This window comes from Octopus bimaculoides, chromosome 14, assembly GCF_046866305.1.
Source record: "Octopus bimaculoides isolate indiv1 chromosome 14, ASM4686630v1, whole genome shotgun sequence".
NCBI classification, from domain to species: domain Eukaryota; kingdom Metazoa; phylum Mollusca; class Cephalopoda; order Octopoda; family Octopodidae; genus Octopus; species Octopus bimaculoides.
In genome coordinates this window covers 18,580,889-18,601,113 of record NC_142941.1, presented here as the reverse complement: position 1 = coordinate 18,601,113, position 20,225 = coordinate 18,580,889, and the positions used below count along the sequence as shown (strand labels likewise).

The following is a 20,225-nucleotide window of genomic DNA, read 5'->3' as shown; positions in this document are numbered from 1 at the left end:
ACTGCCACCATAAGGGTGTGAATCTGAGAGGGGAATATGTTGAATGAAATCATATTTAACTGATCCTCCTGTATTTTATTTTACCCAAAGGAACTTTTCAGCACCCCTTTGTATATGAAAATCAACAAATATGCTCCTGAATTAATCAGATAAGCTAAAAAAGAAAGGATTAAAACAAAAGGATTTTCTCATTAACCAAAATATTTATTTCTTAAATTTTAAGCTAATTTTAAAAAACATATTTATAATTGTTTGTGTAAAGTTAATAAAGCACCATTCTTCCCAAAGTTCATAAAAATAGTTTTCAGATAGTTTTATCACAATTTGTCAGAAATTATATTTGTAAACATGATTTAAAAAGTTTTTTTTGGCTTTGTTGAAGTTTTACTTCTTTTCTTCAAAGGAGTTTTAATTATTTTATCACCAAGTGATTCCTCAAGATGCATTTTAGTCTCTGGTTGTAAGGCATTTATAAATGAATATGATGAACAGTCATTGGAAAGGTGAAGACCGACTTCATGTTTTAAATTTTTGTTGTCTTTTGGTTGTAATTTTGTTTGAACATCAAGAACACTTTTACAGTTGAAGACAATAGGACGATCATATAAAGATGAATCTTTTGCTAAAGCCTTGGCAATAATTTCATTAGGTAAGTTAGGTATATCAAATTCCATATCAAGATATTCAAGTAAGTTCTCAGGTATTTCAGATATATCTTTATGTTTGCCATCATAATATTTATTGGCTCCAGGAACTTTTGGCATTTGTGTATAGAAATCTCTTGGGTATTCATCTTTTAGATTAGGAACGTATTTTTGAAATGCTCCTTTGTCTGTAAATTTCTCATAATTCCATTTATATGAAGCTGGAGCATTTCGCTTTTTTTTCACAGTTGATTTGCTATATTTCACTGGTTTCTTACTTGTTTTTTTACTGGGTTTAGCCTGAGTTTCATTTTCTGATTTTTGTCTTTCTGTTTCATTCATTTTCAAGACATCTGCTTTTAAACCCAATGTAGGATCTTTTTCATTGTATATATGAGTGTATCTTTTTTGACCATGAATAATCTGGTATTTTATGATACTGAGTTGGTTCATTTGTTTGGCAAGATATTTCTTATTTTCATGCCACTTTGCAGCTTCTAGAATCCTAGAAACAAATTTGTTTTATATATTTCTTTAGAAAATGTAAGTTTATGCATTGAGAGATAAAGTGACTGTTAACATATTGATCCAAAGTCCAGAGAGAGAGAGAGAGAGACAATTACACTGTAAATGAATGGAGCATGATAGTTGAGAAAATGTGATAAGGTGATGAGCAAGTGCAAAATGAAACAGGACTTACAAATGGTGTGACACAGATATTTGGATATACCTTCCAACCTTCATCAGGTGTCTTGGGGAAATTTCGAACTTGGGTTCTCATTCCTAAGGTATTTTTCGATGTTATAATAATAATAATGATTATTATTATTATTATTATTCAGGTCAGTGCCTGGAATTAAACTCTGAATCTTGGGATTAGTAGCCCGTGCTTTTAACCACTACGCCATATGTCTGTGGCGTAGTGGTTAAGAACGCGGGCTACTAACCCCAAGATTCCGAGTTTGATTCCAAGCAGTGACCAGAATAATAATAACAATAATAACATTGAAAAAATACCTTAGGAATGAGAACCTAGGTTCGAAATTTCCCCAAGACACCTGACGAAGGCTGGAGGGTATATCAGCCGAAACGTGTTAACTACAAACAAGATGAGGACAAATATCCGTCAAATGTAAATAATGTACATAATTCCTCATCTCTTAAATATAGAACTTTTGACCGTTTTATTTCACCTATAAAAGTATCAATGTTCTCAGATATAATTAGATATAATCAAATTACTTGATCCAAAATTTTCCTTGCTTTACATTTCACTATGATTTCTTCACCAATCAACACACAACACTTAACTCCTCAGGAATCATTCATTTGTATAACTTATATATATCAGTGCAGTCTTTTTTACTCTTGCATGCATCAACCAATTTACTGATATGGAATCACTTATAATCACCATCATCATCATCACTTGCATCAGATATAATGTCCACTTTTCCATGCTTGTATGGGTCAGACAGAGTTTACTGAGGCAGATTTTCTACAACTGGATGCCCTTCCTGTCACTAACCCTCACCTTTTCCCAAGCAAGATAATACATGTTTTTGTAGAACACTGAAAAGGAAAGACACTGCTTGTATGACAGTGAGAATCATTTTACAACTATCATGCAATTTAAGGCAAGGAGACCCCCACCCATGTGTGTGTGTGTATGTATGTATGTGTGTACTATAGCAGAAAACAAAGTACCACACAGTGGAACTGAGTCTGAAGCCATTTAGTTTGGAAGCAAACTTCAACCACACAGCCATATCCACACTATAAAATTTATAAAATGAAATTAATTTTCCAAAGTTATAAACAAGTTTCTTTCTACTCTTGGAAAAATACACTTTTTTTACGTGTGTTCTGAGAGAAAACAATGCTTCTAGACTCAGTGTTTCTTTGTTATAAACTAAACTGTTAACCAAAGTTAAACTAACTTTCTACATATGCAAATATTTGACTTTCACACATCAGCCATTGTAAGGTACATAGCTCTAGCTGACTTGTCTTAAGAAAAATTAAAGTTGGTAGAGGGAATTAATCTTTGCTAGATGAATAATAAATTGGTTGATTAAAAAAAAAGGTTTCGGTATCAGTTATATGAACTGATGATTATATCCTCACTCCAACATAAAATTGGCTTTATACTATGTCAAAATATATCATTACTGTACTTAGTATAGGAAACTGTGCTGGCAGAAATGTCATCCTTACACATTTTGACATCAAATTCCCTCTGCATTCAATGTTGCTTCTTAGAGTTTGTTTTAAAATGAGTATCAGTTGTATTTTGAGAATTATCCAACTCACTTTCACCCTTCACTATGATAATTGGTTTTCTTTCTAGTCAAAAGAAATGATTATTATATGAGTTTCTAACAAGGGACAACAACTGGCAAATAATAATTTTCATTTTCAAACAGCTTATCAACTGTATTTCTATCACACTTCAGTTGTATCATGGACTAAATTTATAAAATAATGGACCAATATAATAACCAAACTAATGCTGTCTTGTTGTCTTACCTTGAACATTCCTTGTTGGCTAATATTTTGGCCAGATCTGCAGGAGTATAACCATCTTTGTCCTTGCAATGGAGTTTTGCACCTAATCCTAAAAGATATTTCAAAATTTCCACATGATTTTTTTGCGCAGCTCTGTGAAGTGCTGTAGTGCCGTCTTTATTTGAACTGAAACAAGGGAAGAAAAAAAATTACTTTACATAAAGATGCAAGCATGACAGTGGGGTTAAAAAGTTTGCTTTGCAACCAACTGGTTCTGAGTTCAATCCCACATTACATAGGAAAATATAAGAAAGAAAAGATGAAGGAGAGAGAGGTGAGAGATGGATGGGCAAGACTTGAAGAAAATGAAGTGCAGAGTTGTAGGAGGAGGGCCAAAGATCAAGGGATGATATTCAATTAGCAGAGGGAGACAATACGAGATAAAAAAGTCACAGAGGGTGGAGGAATTGTGAGTGTAGCAAGAGCAGGGCAGAAAAGAGAGGCTGGAGGGTACAAGAGAGGTAGTGGAGGAGAGCAGAGTGTGAATATAGTGAAAGTATTCCTGGTAGGGAGGCTGTGAAGGGGTCAATGAAAAACAATGTGCGTGTGTGTGTGTGTTTGAGAGAGAGAGAATATGAATTGCACATGCTCATAATTTGATGGAAATTACGTTGGTCAAACAGGATATAAATTAATAGATTGGGTTAGGGTACATAAGCAACAAATTTAAGATTTATCTCTTATAAATGTTTCATTTACACATTTGTACAAATGGAAAATTCAAAATATTCCCATTTTCAAAATAAAAGAAGAAAATTACCAACTCTGAAAGGCAAAAGAATGCTTTATAAGAATTCTAAATCCAAAACTAAACTAGAAATAGTCAAAACTTCTACTAAAAACAATTTCCTCTATACAGATTACCCATAAAACATTTGAAAAGCTGTAAACAATGAAACTGCTCACAGAATACAAAAACTCCCTTCCAAAAGATAGTGTCATTTTTTTAAAGATTTTTTTGTTATATAACTAATAATTTTTGGTTAAAGAAAATCTTTTTATGAATAGTGGAACTGTATCAGGAAATCTCTCTAATAGCTTTTTTAAATATGTCATGTCTACAGGAGATGTGAGTTTGAATCCACTGGAAGCATTTGATTTTTACTATCCAAAGGGTTTTTCAACCCCAAATCTTTTAAGGTTTTGTTTATAGAGAGCCAAAGAATTATTCCATGCTCTCTTGACAGTTGATAAATTCTTATGACATCAACAATATATATAACATATATGTGTGTATGTATCTGTGTGTATGTGTGTATGTATTTGAGTGCACAGGCCAACAGGTTTTGGGGTCTGATGATAACACCGTAAAGCTAAACCCTTTATGGATGGGAAACCCAGGGTAATCCCATAAACTGGCCTTCCTCATTAATATATATATATATATGTTAAATAAGATGAGAGAACTAAGCTAAAACTGTGTGGAATTTTCAGGACATTTATAAAGAGAAAGTTAGTCTTACAGCTGTTTCTGGGATATTAGGGACATCATTTTTTCAGAAACGATGTGAGATGGTTAAATAGAGGGAGATATTAGAGTTCAATATGAGGAGTTATTTTGGAAAAGAAACAAATAAGGAGTACATAGGGAAAAAGGAAATTGAATATAGAAATAAAAATAAAAATGTATAAAGATGTTATAGTTGCAGTTCCATTATCCAAGGAATATATAGGTATAAATAACATTCTTCTGATGTATTCTATAGGTATAAATATATGTATGTCTGTGTGTATATATCTGTATATAGATAGATATGTATGTATTAATATATCTGTGTGTGTGTGTATATATATATATATATATATATATATATATATATATATATATATACACACATACACACACAGATATATACATATATATGTACATATATCTGTGTGTGTGCATGTATATATATATATATATATATATATATATATATATATGAATGAGTGTGTACATTTACAGTCATAAGCACATATGAGTTAGTATGTATGCATATATTTATACTGCTACACATATCCACAAAGCACACACACACAACACACACACAGACAAGCCTACAAGTGCTTTACAAAAGTATTTTGAAAAATGATAACTAGTTTTTGTAGGAGTTTCAAGTTTCTCATTTCCAGATAGCATCCACCTGGAGTATGATCTATCCATAAATCTCCACATGCATCATTAATTTTTATCTGTCCCAACATCCTATGTTAACATATTTTTATCCTCTGCCTAAAATGAGTAATATTTTTCTTTGTGTTGTTAATAAAGTTAAAAAGTTAGTCTCGCTGTTTGAACCCTGAAAAAAAAATGCAAGAAGCCAGTATTTTTTATACCAGGAGAGACAGGGAAACACTTCTTTTGTTTATTTTCTTTTTCATTAGGAGCAATTTGATAGTAGTTCAATTTGATATTAGTTTATTTGTTTTTGCTTATTTATATATTTTTTTCTCTGTTAACATTTTTTTCTTTCTGTTTGCTTTTTTGTACTGTTTCAAGACCGGAGTATTTGTAATTTTCTCCAACAGGGGAAATATTTGCATAGCAATTGATGCTTTGGAAGCTAAAACTGGCCACTAGCCTAAAAGTTCATTGTAATTCAGCAAACAGTCTTCTTAATTTATGAATGAGAAGCAAAAGAAGGAGCCTTTATATGATTGCTTAACCACCAACTGAAGGGTCAGTAGTTGGTGCCCTGCCACTAGTCAAGATGTCTAATCCACAAATGGTCCAGTTCACTGAGATGCAAACAGGTGTCACCAGATAGAAATCATTCTGCTTGAAACCTCAGTAGAAGCAAAGCAAATTTGACAAGAGTTTCCTTAGTCTTTAATTATGAGTTTAACTCTTTGGGCAGTTTCACTAAAGATGGGCTCCACCAAGCTGACTTACTCTAGACATATTACTAGATATTTTACATACCAAAAGAAGTCTTCACTTGTTCCTCCACAAACCAAAGGATTATAAGTTATTACACAACTCATAAACAGATGAATTGAAATAATGGACTAAACAGAACAAGAGGAGACACATGGGATAAAAAATAATTGAAGAAGTCACAGGATGTGTGATGAAAGAGCTTAGACAAAGAACACTAAAATAGTTATAATAATAAAGCTGAAGTGAAGACCAAGTTTATGGTGTGTGTCTTTAGTTGGCAAAAATATGACCATCCCGAAATAATATTTTTGTAGATTAAAAAACAGGTTTTTTCCTGTTTTATTTTACTTTATTTTTTATGAGCCAGGATATTTGGAAAAGGAATACTTTTTTGATAATCTCTGAATAATATTTTATGGATATATTGAAGTTAGAGCTATGTGGTAATGTCTTACAAGAGATTGCTTTATAGTTCTTTAGGTTAATGCATTTAGTGAGAAGATAAACATTAAACTGCTGTTTCTTTTTTACCTGATAGCAATCAAACTAAACACAAGTTACAAAGTATCTTTTTGGGCAACTGAAACATACCTGCCCACAAGTGTTAGTGCTGATAGTGAAACTAATCAAGAATGCAACAAGCTATAAATCACAAATGTCCCATCACTAAAAACATGGGGAAAAAAACATACCAAAACAAAAATAAAATAAAATTCTTGATTATATTACAGTAGTAAGCATTCTTTTCTCTTTTCTTTTTCTATCTTGCTGCCTGCTTGCTTTTCGTAAATGTCATTCCTGTTATTACTAAACAGGGTTATTATATTAGATGAATTTTCTTCCTTCCAGAAAGGAAAATATTTATAGTTATGGGAAAGAAAGAAATTATCTTGAAGTGCAAATACATTATGTATTTCATTTATATAGTTGTGTGAGTGTGTGTGTGTTTATGTTTGTACGAATTTGCACTTAAAAATATAAATATATATTTCAGTATGCATGGATGCCAAATTAAAAAAATAAAAATGAATTAAAAGAAAAGGATTGGATATATGTTTTGAAAGCAATAAATGCATTCTTCAGGGATTTGGAGTACTGTGGTAACAGAATCTACCAATATACAAAAGGGGTAGGAACAGCTAGAAGCTATATGTATAAGAAAACCTAACAAATTAGTAATAAATTTGACTCTTCAGGAATATTGGTTTCAAATTTTGGCACAAGGTCAGCAATTTTAGGGGAGGGATAAGTCGATAACATTGAGCCTCCCCCCCCCCCCAGTCCTTAACTAGTACTTATTTTATCGATCCCAAAAGGATGAAAGGCAAAGTCAACATTGGAAGAATTTGAATTCTGATTCTAAAGAAGACCAAATGCTGCTAAGCATTTTGCCCAATGTGTTAACGATTCTGCCAGCTTGCTGCCATACTCTTCAGGAATATTGATTTATCTTGTGAGGGTGCAAGGCTTGTATGGAAGTAAGAACATAAATGTGTATAAGATACGTCTAAACAAAAACCAAACTTTTCAAAGAACAGGTGTATTGCTTTACATAGAATTTTATCAAACTGGTCTCCTTCAAAATAGTTCCCTCCATTCTTGATACTGATTCCAACATTTTTTCTAGTTATGGAATGCATCCTCAAATACATTTTCATGAGTAGTGTACCGTTTTTGAAGCAAACTTTCTTTGAAGTTTACTATTTGCTGAAACTGGTGACCTGTCAGGTGGAATTTCATCTTTGGAAACCAAAAATATCTACAGGGGCCAAATCCAGAATTAAGACAGAAGGTTAACAAAACTTGTCGCATACTTTACCATAAACGATACATATGTTTATCACATGAGTAGGTGCATTATCATGGTGCAATATCCAGATTATGCTAGTTGAAGCCACAGACCTCTTTCTCAGCATTATTTCTCTCAAATACCCGAGGACAGCCAAGTAAAACACTTTATTGATCGTTTGATTATGTTGGACAAACCCATCATGAACAATACCCTTCTAATCAAACAAGACATCCAACATCATCTTCATATTTGAGCAACACTGATGGTTGCAATAATGAGGATCCAACTAACATAACCATTCATTTCAACAATGTAGCCATACAAGCACATTTCACCTATTGAGTCACTTTCTAGAGAGTTATCATCACCATTTAATGTCCATCTTCCATCTTCCATGCATACATGGGTAGGATGGTTGACAGGGGCTGGCCAGGTAGAAAATCTACCCGAGACTACTTTGTCTGTTTTGGCAGGGATTTTATGGCTGGGTGCCCTTTCTAACACCAAACACTCTGCAGAGTATGTACAGAGTGAAGGCAAGGGTAGGTTGTGTTTATTCTTCTTATTATGACTGAAGAATCTGATAGAAACTGTAGCAGTGATAGACAAGGCTGTGTTTTATTTATTTATTTGTTTTTTTTTTGTTGTTGTTGTTCAAACCCAGATCAAACTTAAAAAAGAAAAGGTCTGATAAAACAAGGCAAAGCATTCCAATGCTGACCACCCAAGCATTCTACATGACAAAGGATTATAATATATCTGTTGGTTTTCACTAAGTCAGGTGTTGAGCAATCATCTTTTATAAAAAGCAATACAATTTAACAATATAAAGACAAAAAAATTGTATCAAGTTTATGTGTGTGACAGACAAACATTTGTAGAATGAAATAGAATGTGTATAGAATAAATAAAGCAATATATAAAGCTTAATTATAAAAGAAATTATTGTAAAAGAGGTTGGAGTGAAACTACATGTCATGCTACTTGAAACAGATACGTTTTCAAGGCATCTTTATGTAAATTGCTTATCTATTAATATAGAAGCTGAATCCTATTTCAAATGAAATCCTGTTCTCTTAGGTGCTAGCACTACACATTCTTCTAAATTGTTTGCATTTCAGACATTATGTCCAACACAAAAGAAGCGGTTCTAAATAAACATGCAGGATTTAAAGATATGAGAATGGCTTGTGTTAAAGTAAACTGTATAATTCATAGCTAAGGTGTTCAAATCTTGCCATAATTCATTTGCTATTTATCTTATAATTATTTCTAGTGAGAGCAATTTACATGGGGTAACTTTATATTAAGGAGTGGAATGTACAATTTCATATAATTCAGACCACTTCATGGCCCCAGTAGACAAAATGGAAAAGGTGTTGACCTGGAAGAGGGCAAGGGAGATGCACTGGAACCGCTACTATGACTCATGGGGGTTCACACTTGCAGATAGTCATCTCTGCCTTGATAGCGGCAAACAGGAATATATATTGTCTCTGGGCCAAGAATGCTGGAGATCTCCACTGCCACAGGCTCAATGCTTAACCTGCCAGACAGTTTGCTTTTCTTAGCCTGATGAACAGCGGAGCCTGGGCTGGTAGATGAACACACCAAGTTGCCACTGACTCCATGGAAGTCAATGAAACAAGCAATAGCAGTATAATGAAATGGACCACACTTATTGGAGAGTATTGTAGTTCGCTTGAAGCATTGTGTATTGTTTGTAAAGAATAAAAAGTTTAGAATGGTACAACAATGCACTATAAAACAAAAAATGGACTATATACCTGTTGTAATTTGGTTATTTATAGTCCAATGATATTTCAGAATTACAATTCCTTCTTCAGATCTTCTAAGCTGGAGTCTCTCAGCTAAGAAGATATGAAGAAGGAATTGTAATTCCAAAATATCATCGGACTATAGATAACCAAATTACAACAGGTATATAGTCCATTTTTTTGTTTTATAGTGCATTGTTGTACCATTCTAAACTTTTTATTCTTTACAACACTTATTGTTTTGAAACTGTGGGTCAAAGCTTTTAGATGCACATTTTGCACTGCAGTGAATGTCTGTAACTTAGACTTTTCTGATTTTGTTTGGGTCACAGAAGCTAGCAACTGCTTGGTCAACCCTGTATGATAAATATTTTCTGTGAGAAAAATGGCTGACATTATGATAAGAAACAATTACTACATACATGCAAAGATGAGGTGAACAAAAACTTAATGATGAAAAGTGCAAATGTTGGTGAGCAGTGAATAAGTCAATAAATTTGACCTCTATCAAGCTTCACATAATCAAGTTTATCAAGCCATTACTGAAAAATAAAACTGACTCAGTAATTTTGTATTTCTTTTTTTCTTATTTGATACACACATGCACACACAAAAAATTATAGTTTCACATACACACACACACACACAAATAGCCATGCATAAATAAAGTCAGTTTGCTTTGAATCACACTTGTGGAAAGAAACTGAATGAAGGTGCACAAAAGAATACAACTGCACATACTCTATGCAGCAGAAAAACATGTTGGTCATTTTGACTAACTAATTATGCTGAAATATTTAACTATTAAATTAAAAGAAAAATTTGAAGATGTACCAATTTCCATATTCTTTGTAATTGTTTTGGATGGATTGACAGGACCTGGCAAGCCAGAAGACTGCTCCAAGCTCCACTGTTTGTTCTGTCTGTTTTAGCATAGTTTTTACAGATGGATACCCTTCCTAACACCTACCACTTTACAGAGTGGACTGGGTGACTTTGACATGGCACCAGCACTTGCAAGGTCTGTTTTTGCATGATTTTTACAGTTGGATGGCCTTCCTAATGCCAACCACTTTAGAGAGTGGGCTAGGTGCTTTTTACATGGCACCAATACTAGCAAGGTCTGCTTTGACATGTGAGTTATTTTAAATCACACTACATAAATATATAAACATACATACATATGGAAATAATTTTATTCTCAAATGCAGGATAATGCTAATAATATAGCATGAACAGGATAAACTACCCATATTTTGCAGAAAAATGTGTCAGTGGTCAGCCATGAGACACGAACTCACATCATCATAATTTGAATTTAACTTACATACATACAACTGTTAAAAGCATAGGAAAAATTGATTATAAAATATTTAATTACACCATCTTACATATATCTTATTAACAACGAATGATCACCAGTTATATAATGTTAAGTATAAGTTCAAATTGAATTTTCATCTCTTCAGAGATCTGTAGCTTTCATGCGTAATTTTACTGGATCAGTGATAATTTTGCTAATATTGAATCAGTATTTACATAACTGATAACCATTCTTTGTTAATGAAATGTGTGTAAGGTGGTGTAACTAAATATTTTATGAACAATCTCTCCTGTTTTATTTTGTTTTCTATGTTTTCTGAGCCAAAGCCAACTGTGGACTACAATATGAGTCCTCCTCACAGTTTCTGTTCAGTCATATGGAAATACACTTGGACTTTTAAATAATGATTACACTGTGTAACAAAATTATTATTTTTTTTTTCTTTGGTCAGTAAGTGTTATTTCCTATTTGCTTCTATTCAGAAATCAAAGGAATGGACTACTATCCCCTCCAAACCTTGTTTTTGCCACCTGGACATCAATGTTTTGAAACTAACCTATTTTCCATTACGTTTCAAACAGATTCAGCACCAAGTTGCTGAAGCAGAAATATTGTTATAGTAAACATGCTGCTCAACCACAGATTTGCTTGTTAATTGCTTGACCTTAACCACTTGAGCGTTTCCCTTAGTGGCTGACAATATGTGCATCTCTGATCATGAATAGGAGTAGTGGGGAAGCATTGTAGCCATGTACTAAGAGGGATTCTTTGAGGGTATGAATAAATATAAGAAAAGCAAAGTTTGAAGGAAATATTAGCCATTTTTCATTCTTTTTAGGGGTAAGCAAATAGGAAATAACAGTTGCTACCCGAGGACAAAATTTGTGTTACACAGTGTTATTTGTCATGCAATTTATTTTAAATTACACATGCACACACACACACTATTAATTTCATTAAGTGTGGAATAAATACGTGTCAAAGTTAGATTACCACAAAATTTCAACTCTACTGAACCAAATTGTAATGGTGAGTGAGAGCATAAACTTTCATGTAATGCCATATGAAAAGCATGCCAAACTAAGTAATCTATGGTGTACTGTGCAGGAGAAGTGCTAGAAATGGTTTTACTGAGACACTAATTGAAGACTGATACCAACCAGAAAGGCTTTCAGGAACTCACAGCTTTTTCTTAGATCTAGATTTCATAAAAAAGACAGGGTTATTTTTGAAAATGGATTTCATTATCTATTTTGTTGACTAGGGTTTCTATAATTTCATTTTTAACACAAATGTTTTATCAGAATAAATTGTGTTATAACAAAACATAAGATAAGCACAATGTCTAGATTAGTGAAAATATGACATAAAAAGATATATATTTTAGATTAAAATTTCTTTTTCATTAGTTAGATACTTTAAATTTATATCTTTTTTAAATTCTGTTTTCTCTAATTCAAAACAATACTTACTTTTTAAATTTATACCATCATTTAAAATCCACATGATTAAGAATAATTTTTGAACAATTTAAATTTAAATTCCATGAGATGTATGTTTCAAATATGATTAATCAAAGATGATTAATCTTGAATATTTAAATATTTAAATAGATTTTTAAAATCAAGTTTGTATTTTATTATTTTTAAAAATTCATTTATGAAAGTTTTAGTAATTTCTTTACTGAAATAAAAAAAAAATTAGTTGAAAAAAGAAGGAAATGTATTAGAGGTCCCATCAATATACTTCATGCTCTGTTCTCAAAGATTAAACATCTAAATAAATAAATAAATAAAGTGAAAACTAACATTGAAATGTCTGCTCCTCTTTCCAGTAAGTATTTGAAACAGTCCATAGACTTCTTTGCATTTGAATCGTTGACTGCAGCAAGAAGAGGTGTCCAGTCAGTAATTGATAGAACATCAACATTGCAACCATATTGCTCAATTAGGTATTCTAAACATTTAAGCTGTCCATGGAAAGCTGCTATGTGTACTGGAGTGAAACCCTAGAAATAAAATCGCAAAAAGTAATCTGAAGTACATTGAACTCTGAATGTAAAAGGGACATAACTCAATATATCACAAGTAGTGTTTTCCTACCACTGTGCTACTTTTGCTATAAACAACTCTTTTGTCAACAACAAAAACAACAACATTCTGTTATAGGCACAAAGCCTGAAATCTGGGAGGGTAAGAAGACTAGTTGATTACATCGACCCCAGTGCTTAACTGGTACTTATTTCATTAGCTCTGAAAGGATGAAAGGCAAAGTCAACCTTGGTGGAATTTGAACTTAGAATGTAAAGACATACAAAATGCTTAGCAGTGTTTTGTCTGGTGTGCTGACGATCCTGCCAACTCAATAACAACAGCAACAATAATGATAACAACAACAATAACATTTTCAAATTTTGGCACAAGGCCCGCATATTAGGGCAAGTGTAAATAGATTGCATTGACCCTAGTTTTCAACTGGAACTTATTTTATCAACCTGAAAGGATGTTAGGCAAAGTTAACTTTGATGGGATCTGAACTCCTAATTTAAAGAACCAGAAGAACTTCTGCAAAGCATTTTGTCTTGCTAACAATTCTCCAGCTCACTGCCTTAATAGTAATGGCCTGAAATTTTAGAGGATGGGGTAAGTTAATTACATCAACCCTAGTACTTGACTGCTACTTATTTTACCAATCCCAAAGGGATGAAAGGCAGAGTTGACCTTGGCGAAATTTGAACTCAAAATGTAGAGTCAGAAGAAATGCTGCTAAATTTCGTCTGGCATGGTAACATTTCTGCCAGCTTGCTGCCAGGCAGTGGCTCTCATGGCTTCTGATCTTAATTGATTGGAAGTGTCATCATGTACATTGTTTTGTCTTGGTATAAAAGATGGGCTACAGCAAATATTCTGCTTAATACCACAGATTTGCTTGTCAGTTGCTTGACCTTAACCAGTTGAGCATGTCCCTTGGTGGCTGACGATATGTGCATCTCTGATCATGAGCAGAAGTAGTGGGGGAGCATCATAGCCATGTGTTGAGAGGAATTCTTAGGGGTTTGAATAATTCACCTTTGGAAACATGGGTGTTTTGCTCAACATCCTTAAACAAATCTTATTCAGGGACTTTTTGAGCGGAATGGGCTATTCAACCTGAAGAAAATTCTAACTGGGTCCCACTTGCGAGGTCATGTGCTGTTTATCTTGATATGAGATCACCATGTTGCACACATATGGTTGTGATGCATGTGCCTGGTGTACCCTTATCAGATGGGTAGTCATGATGGGTATATTGAGCTTCATATATTTTACCCTAGTGTCACTTTGAGGGCATGCACTGCTCTCTCACTCAATAATAATAGTAATAATAATAATAATAATAATAATAATAATAATAATGATGATGATGATGATGATGATGATGATGATTTCAAATTTTGACATAAGGCCAAGGGAGGAGGTAAATTGACACAAGGGAGGGGGTAAGTCGACTGCACCGACTTCAGTACTCAATTGATACTTATTTTATCAACCCCAAAAAGGATGAAAGGCAAAGTCAACCTTGGTGGAATTTGAATCCAGAATGTGAAGATGGACGAAATGCTGCTAAGCATTTCATCTGGCATGCTAACAAGTTTGCCAGCTCACCACCCTAATGATGATAATGATAATGATGATGGTAATGACGATGATGAAGATAGTAATCATGATTATTTCTAATTTAGGTACAAGGCCAGCAGTTTGAAGAGAAGAGCTAGTTGATATTATTGATACCAGTATATTTGAATGGTACTGAAAGGGTAACAAGCAAAGTTGGTTTTGGCAGCATTTGAACTCAGAATATAAAGATTCAGAACAAATAATCCAAAACGTTTTTTCTAATGCTCCACCGATTCTGCCAGTCATTTGGCCCTAAATGGTTTCTGATTTATGCACAAAACCAGCAATTTTCAGGAGAGTGGTTGATCAATACCACACTTCGTTGGTACCTTATTTTATCAACCCCAGGAGGGATGAAAAGCAAAGATAAACTTGATAGGATATGAACTCAGAATGTAAAGAACAATACTGAAAGCCGATTTCTCTGACAATCTAGCACAAGAGCACAAATATTGGAGGAAGAGATACCCAGTTGATCAAAAGGATCTCTGAATTACATTTGAATTTAATTTTTTATTGGCAGGGTTTGAGCGAAGTAATTAGTGAAGGGAGATAATAAATACAACAAAACTTGCCAGTTGTTCATTTGATTCTGCTATCCATGGTAATAATTTCTGACTTATTTTACTCGTCTTAGAAAGATGAAATGCATGGATGGCATTTGAATTCAGAACGTAGCTAAGTACTGCATGGCACTTTGTCTGTTGCACTGCTGATTCTTCCATCCACAACTATGATTCCAAACTTTAGTGAAATTATTGTATTTCAGGATGGTCTATTTTTTCTCTTTTTCCCAAATAAACACACACACTATATATTTGTTCTTCACTCGTTTATTACTGTTCTTATTTTAACTCATGTCCCTTGTCTGGAAATCTTTCATCACACATCTGTGACCTCTTCAGCAACACTTTCCGGTCTCGTGTGTTCCTGCTCCACTTAGTCTATTCTGTTCTTCTATATCATTTAGTGAAATTGTTTTACTAAAATTTAATCCACTGAATTGATCCCTCAGTATGTTACTATTTTCCTGATACTGACATGGCTTGGATTTATAATGTATAACAAAAACACTAAAAGACATTTAGCATAGTGCTTACCATTTCTGCCACTCCACTAGCATCCATCGGCTTTATCTTTTTAATTGACAATGTTAAACGAAGAGTGTAGCTTGGGTAGACAGTAAATATAGAGGGTGATGTGGGCAGAAGGTCAATACAGAGTAGTGTATTTTGGTTGTAAAATAAATATAGTGGTGTGGACAGATGGTAAACTTAGTGTAGTTTGGTTAGAAGGTAAACAGAGTAACATGGGCAAAAAAATTAATAGAGAGTGTAGTCTGGCAACTATGAAGTGTACCTTGGACTGAAGGTAAATATAGAGGGTGATATGGGCAGAAGGTTAATATAGAGTGTAGCTTGGTTAAAAAGTAAATATATAGAGTGATGTGGGCAGATGGCAAACATAGAGCAGCTTGGATAGAAGGTAAATATAGAAAGTTTAAAACAGAGTGTAGCATGGGTAGAAGGTAAATATAGAGAGCAGTATGGGTAGAAAGTCAATGCAGAATATAGTGTGGGTAGAAGATATACACAGCGTGTTAATTGGGCAGAAGCTGGGCTATAAGAGTGCAGACATCAGAATAATCTAAGTCAGGTCTACTTTGATAGATTTATAGCATAGAGAAAACCATTTGATTCAAAACCATACTTCAATCTGTTGTGAAAACTACATTGCACACTCTGTCATGAAGTAGTGATTTCAGAAGTCAAACATCTTACATTGCTGCTTTACCTATCTATCATCATCATCAGCATTTAATGTCTGTTTTCCATACTGGCATGGGTTGGAAGGTTTGACTAAGTTATAGATGCTCTATAACTATGCATTCATATTTTTAAGAGTAAAAGGACTGCAGGGTAACAAACAGTAATGTACTATACAGTAATCTCTCACCCTATTGTGGTTCACCAATCGCGGTTTATTATTTAAGGTTACATTGCTTGCTCTGTGGTGTTTTGCATTTATATTAAAATAAATATATACAAATTATGAAAATAATAAAAAAAATATACAGTACAGTACTGTTTCTACTTCCCAGATTTTCACCTATCGCAGTGGGTTTTGGAATGGGTTACTGTACTTGAAATTTATAATGGTATTTACTAGCATCCTTTAACATTCTGAGTTCAAATTTGACTGAGAACAATTTTGCTTTTCATCATTGTTAGTTTATCAAAGAAATACTAAATTGATAACAAATTTCCATCAAATATTTGTGACTTTACAGCAATGTCCAAAATCAATATTTTAATACATAAGCTTGAGTAAATCAACTTTGTTTTCAATAAAAAACAATCAAATTCAGAATATATTTGCCAACTTACATCGCAGTCATATTGAATAATACTTTTATCAAGGCAATGTTTTAACCATTCAACATCTCCTTGGGCTGCTGCGATGAACTGGTCATCAAGTAACATTTTGCTGTCATGTTCTATATAGAGTAGTCCATGATTATCTAAAATGAAAATTAAAAGAAAATATCTAATCAAAGAGGATATAGTTTTTTATTCAATAATTCTTTTACTTATTTTAGTTATTAGATTGTGGATATGTTGAAGCATCACCTTGAAAAGTTCAGTTGATCAAATCAGCCCCATAGCTTACATTAAACTTGGTACCGTTCTATTGATCTCTTTTTGACAAACTGCTAGGTTACAGAACATGAATTAACCAACACTGGTTGTCAAGCAAATACAAAAATGCACCCCCACCCAGAAACTTCCCCATATTCTAGAATAACCTAAAACAAACTGAAGAACCATATACACAGACACACACATTGTACTATATTTTACATATATATATATATATATATATATATATATATATTTAACACTACCCTACACCACTAGTGTCTTCTAGCAGAGAGCATTATATCCGGATGAATTAACATCAAAACCAAATGCCTTCTTAGGAAAGATTTAATTCATAACATCCCCCTTACCAGTTCCAATGGTTCTACTTCTTGCAGGAAGATGGCAACCTTCTTTGATTAAAATTTATTGTGTAATAGAGAATGTGTTCACATTTACCTTCGGATGTCAGTCAACATAAGGGAGCTGGTGAATGGTTTCATGGCTACTGCCATATGCAGCTGAACCCTATGGAATAAAAAAAAAAAAAAAAAATACATATCAAGATAACATTTAAAATAATGTGGATTATGTGAAGATTCAAATAAGACATTCAAAGCACAGAAATCACATATATTTTCAGGTTGTATCAGTAGGCTTACCACATGTCCTGGTTTGGTTGAGATAGTCTTCATTTGAAGAATCTTTCATAGTGTCTTGATTAGAAAATTTGTCCAGTTTGACACTGATATGTCCCAGAATATGCTGGTATGGATCAAATACTTAAATTCTAAGGAAATCTAAAAATGTTGAAACCGAGGTGTTCTAACCCTGCAATGCTCAACTCAGATCCAAACTAATGAACATACTCATATTATAGCTCTGTCTCAGCCTAGCACTGCATGTTTTTTCTAGAGATCCAGTGGGGACATGATGTTCTTATGTCATAAAAGCACTCAAATCACAAGAAGGCACATATTGTAGTTTAAAGATATTTTGCTTATTCCTGGATTTAGGGATTAAAAATGACTTTTTCCCTAGGATTCAGAAAATATTTTTTTAATTAATGAAAGTTTATAGTTTTTCTATCTCACTTCCTGTTTGAAGTTTATTATAAGAGAGAAAAACTTTCACATTGCACAAAAAAAAAAAAAAAAAAAGTCACAAAAGTCTCCTTATAAACACCTATACCTATGAAACCTACAGCTTGAAGGTTGTTCTGGTTTGACACCAATTGAAGGTTTGAGTCTAAGAAATTACGAGAAGCCTAATTATTGGTTCATTGTTCTTTTGACGCTACATCTCATTACACTAGCAGATAGACAATAACATTTTTTTTTGCTTTTGGTACACACAGCAGAAAGCCATAGCTTCCTATTTTGCATCTTCTGGAAATCTGAAGCTTCATATGCACTGTTACAAAAAAACCTTATAATTCTGAACGAAGGTGCTCTACGTGGTTGCTTGACCAGGTAGAATCGCAGCCAATTGTATCTTAAATCACACCCTATTATCTTAAAAAGGAAAAAGACATATTGTACAATGTAGGGCATACTTACAAAAGTGTACCCTACTGGCTTCGATTCCTCATAGCTTTCAGAAAAATGTGTATTTTTTAATGAAAATTTTCACAAATTCTCTACAGAAAGTGCAGATTTGATTATGAATATGTCGGAATTTAATGTGAAAAAAAATAGCAAACAACAACAAAAAAATCAAAATGGTAGGCTTGCCCACATACATGTGTATCAGTAAGTGTTCGCATCCACTAATTTTTTTCCCCCCATTTAATTCCGATATAATCGTAATTTATACCATCTGAAAGAAATTTCATTAAAAAATAAAATATCAATTTTTCTGAACATTATGAGGAAATAAAGTCGAGTGGGGGGGAGACACTTGTGTAGGTATGTCCAATATAAACTTTGATATATACAAGAGATATGGTCATGGCTAGAATGCCTCTGATCAGCGCTGACTTTGGGTTAAACTTCCTACCTAAGATTGATTTAATGATTTTTTTAATTAATTGTTGTCTAGGACAGTGGTTCCCAGCCTGTGGTCCGTAAAGTTAGTACTGGGGTTCCGTGGGAAAACTCATTTGAATAAACGGGGTCCTTGGTAGTGAAAAAGTTGGGAACCACTGGTCTAGGAAGTAAATAAATTCGGAGAAAGGAAAAGCGAATGTTTATAAATATTCTTATTTATATAATATTTTGCTTTATTAATGCTTTTTAGATTAAAATAAACAGCATCGAACAAAGAGATAAATAGATCTGCCACATTTAACGACGAAGCAGGTGTCTTGAACAAATGGACATCGCATTGGTTTCGATAACGAGTATACTAGTCGTTCAATCAATAGAATACCCACTCACTGAATTTAAAAAAAAAAGAAAGAAAAGAAAAACAGGTGTAAGTGGCTGAATTTTCCACAGACGCATTCGAACACTCAACGCCATCCACAAATTCAGTGTGACAAAGCTAGGCATCTATTACAACTCGAGTGCATCAGACGGTCTTCTATTGTTTCTGTCTACCCTATTTCACTGACAAGACTGGGATCGGACCCAGGTAATTGTGCACTATAACATACACAAATATTTAAAACTTTCTTGTTTGATTCATTTTTTATTTCTTCACTTATTTTATTGCCAGGAAGCGAACGGACTTTATGAAAATAACAAAATATGTAAAAATATAAATACTCGAATTTTCTGAAAGAAATTCATATACATTAGATCGATTTATAATACTTGCCGAAAGTTTACGCTTGTTCATATCTACAATATAACATATTCATGCAACGAAAAGTTCTCCATAAATCACCATTGCCACGCACGTTGCCATAGTAACGTTAGCAATACCCACAATTCAAATGCAATCTTCATAAGGATCTGTGACGGTAATTCAACGCACACTCATTGTTATTTACATATTTTACACAATATATAAAATGTT

At 33.3% G+C, this 20,225-nt stretch overlaps 2 protein-coding genes across 3 annotated transcripts in view; one reads left to right on the top strand and one right to left on the bottom strand.

Annotated features, from left to right (window-relative positions):
• Positions 1 to 183: 183 nt before the first annotated feature.
• Positions 184 to 20,143, bottom strand: LOC106880654 (uncharacterized). Its single transcript, XM_014930698.3, has 6 exons — positions 20,025 to 20,143; positions 17,724 to 17,792; positions 17,013 to 17,146; positions 12,778 to 12,977; positions 3,174 to 3,338; positions 184 to 1,149 (listed from the first exon to the last, which is right to left on the bottom strand). Exons 3-6 carry the CDS (start codon positions 17,106 to 17,108, stop codon positions 354 to 356), a joined length of 1,257 nt encoding a protein of 418 aa, XP_014786184.1. The 5' UTR covers positions 17,109 to 17,146; positions 17,724 to 17,792; positions 20,025 to 20,143; the 3' UTR covers positions 184 to 353.
• Positions 19,685 to 20,225, top strand: part of LOC106877636 (enolase 4) — a 230,540-nt gene continuing 229,999 nt past the window's right edge. The window contains exon 1 of one of the 2 annotated variants that reach the window (XM_089362469.1): positions 19,685 to 19,838. The gene's annotated coding sequence lies outside the window, so the exon portion shown is untranslated. Of the gene's footprint in view, positions 19,839 to 20,038; positions 20,170 to 20,225 lie in introns of those variants that run through there. The other variant, XM_089362470.1, reaches the window with a different exon arrangement.

Bases quoted from the DNA above. Each gene is read 5' to 3' on its own strand.
- LOC106880654 (XM_014930698.3), bottom strand. From the start codon at position 17,108: ATGTTACTTGATGACCAGTTCATCGCAGCAGCCCAAGGAGATGTTGAA. The intron at 12,978-17,012 runs GTAAGTTGGCAA...TTTTATTTCTAG, and splicing joins TTATTCAATATGACTGCGAT to GGTTTCACTCCAGTACACAT. The intron at 3,339-12,777 runs GTTAGTTTTCAC...CCCTTGTTTCAG, and splicing joins AGAGGAGCAGACATTTCAAT to TTCAAATAAAGACGGCACTA.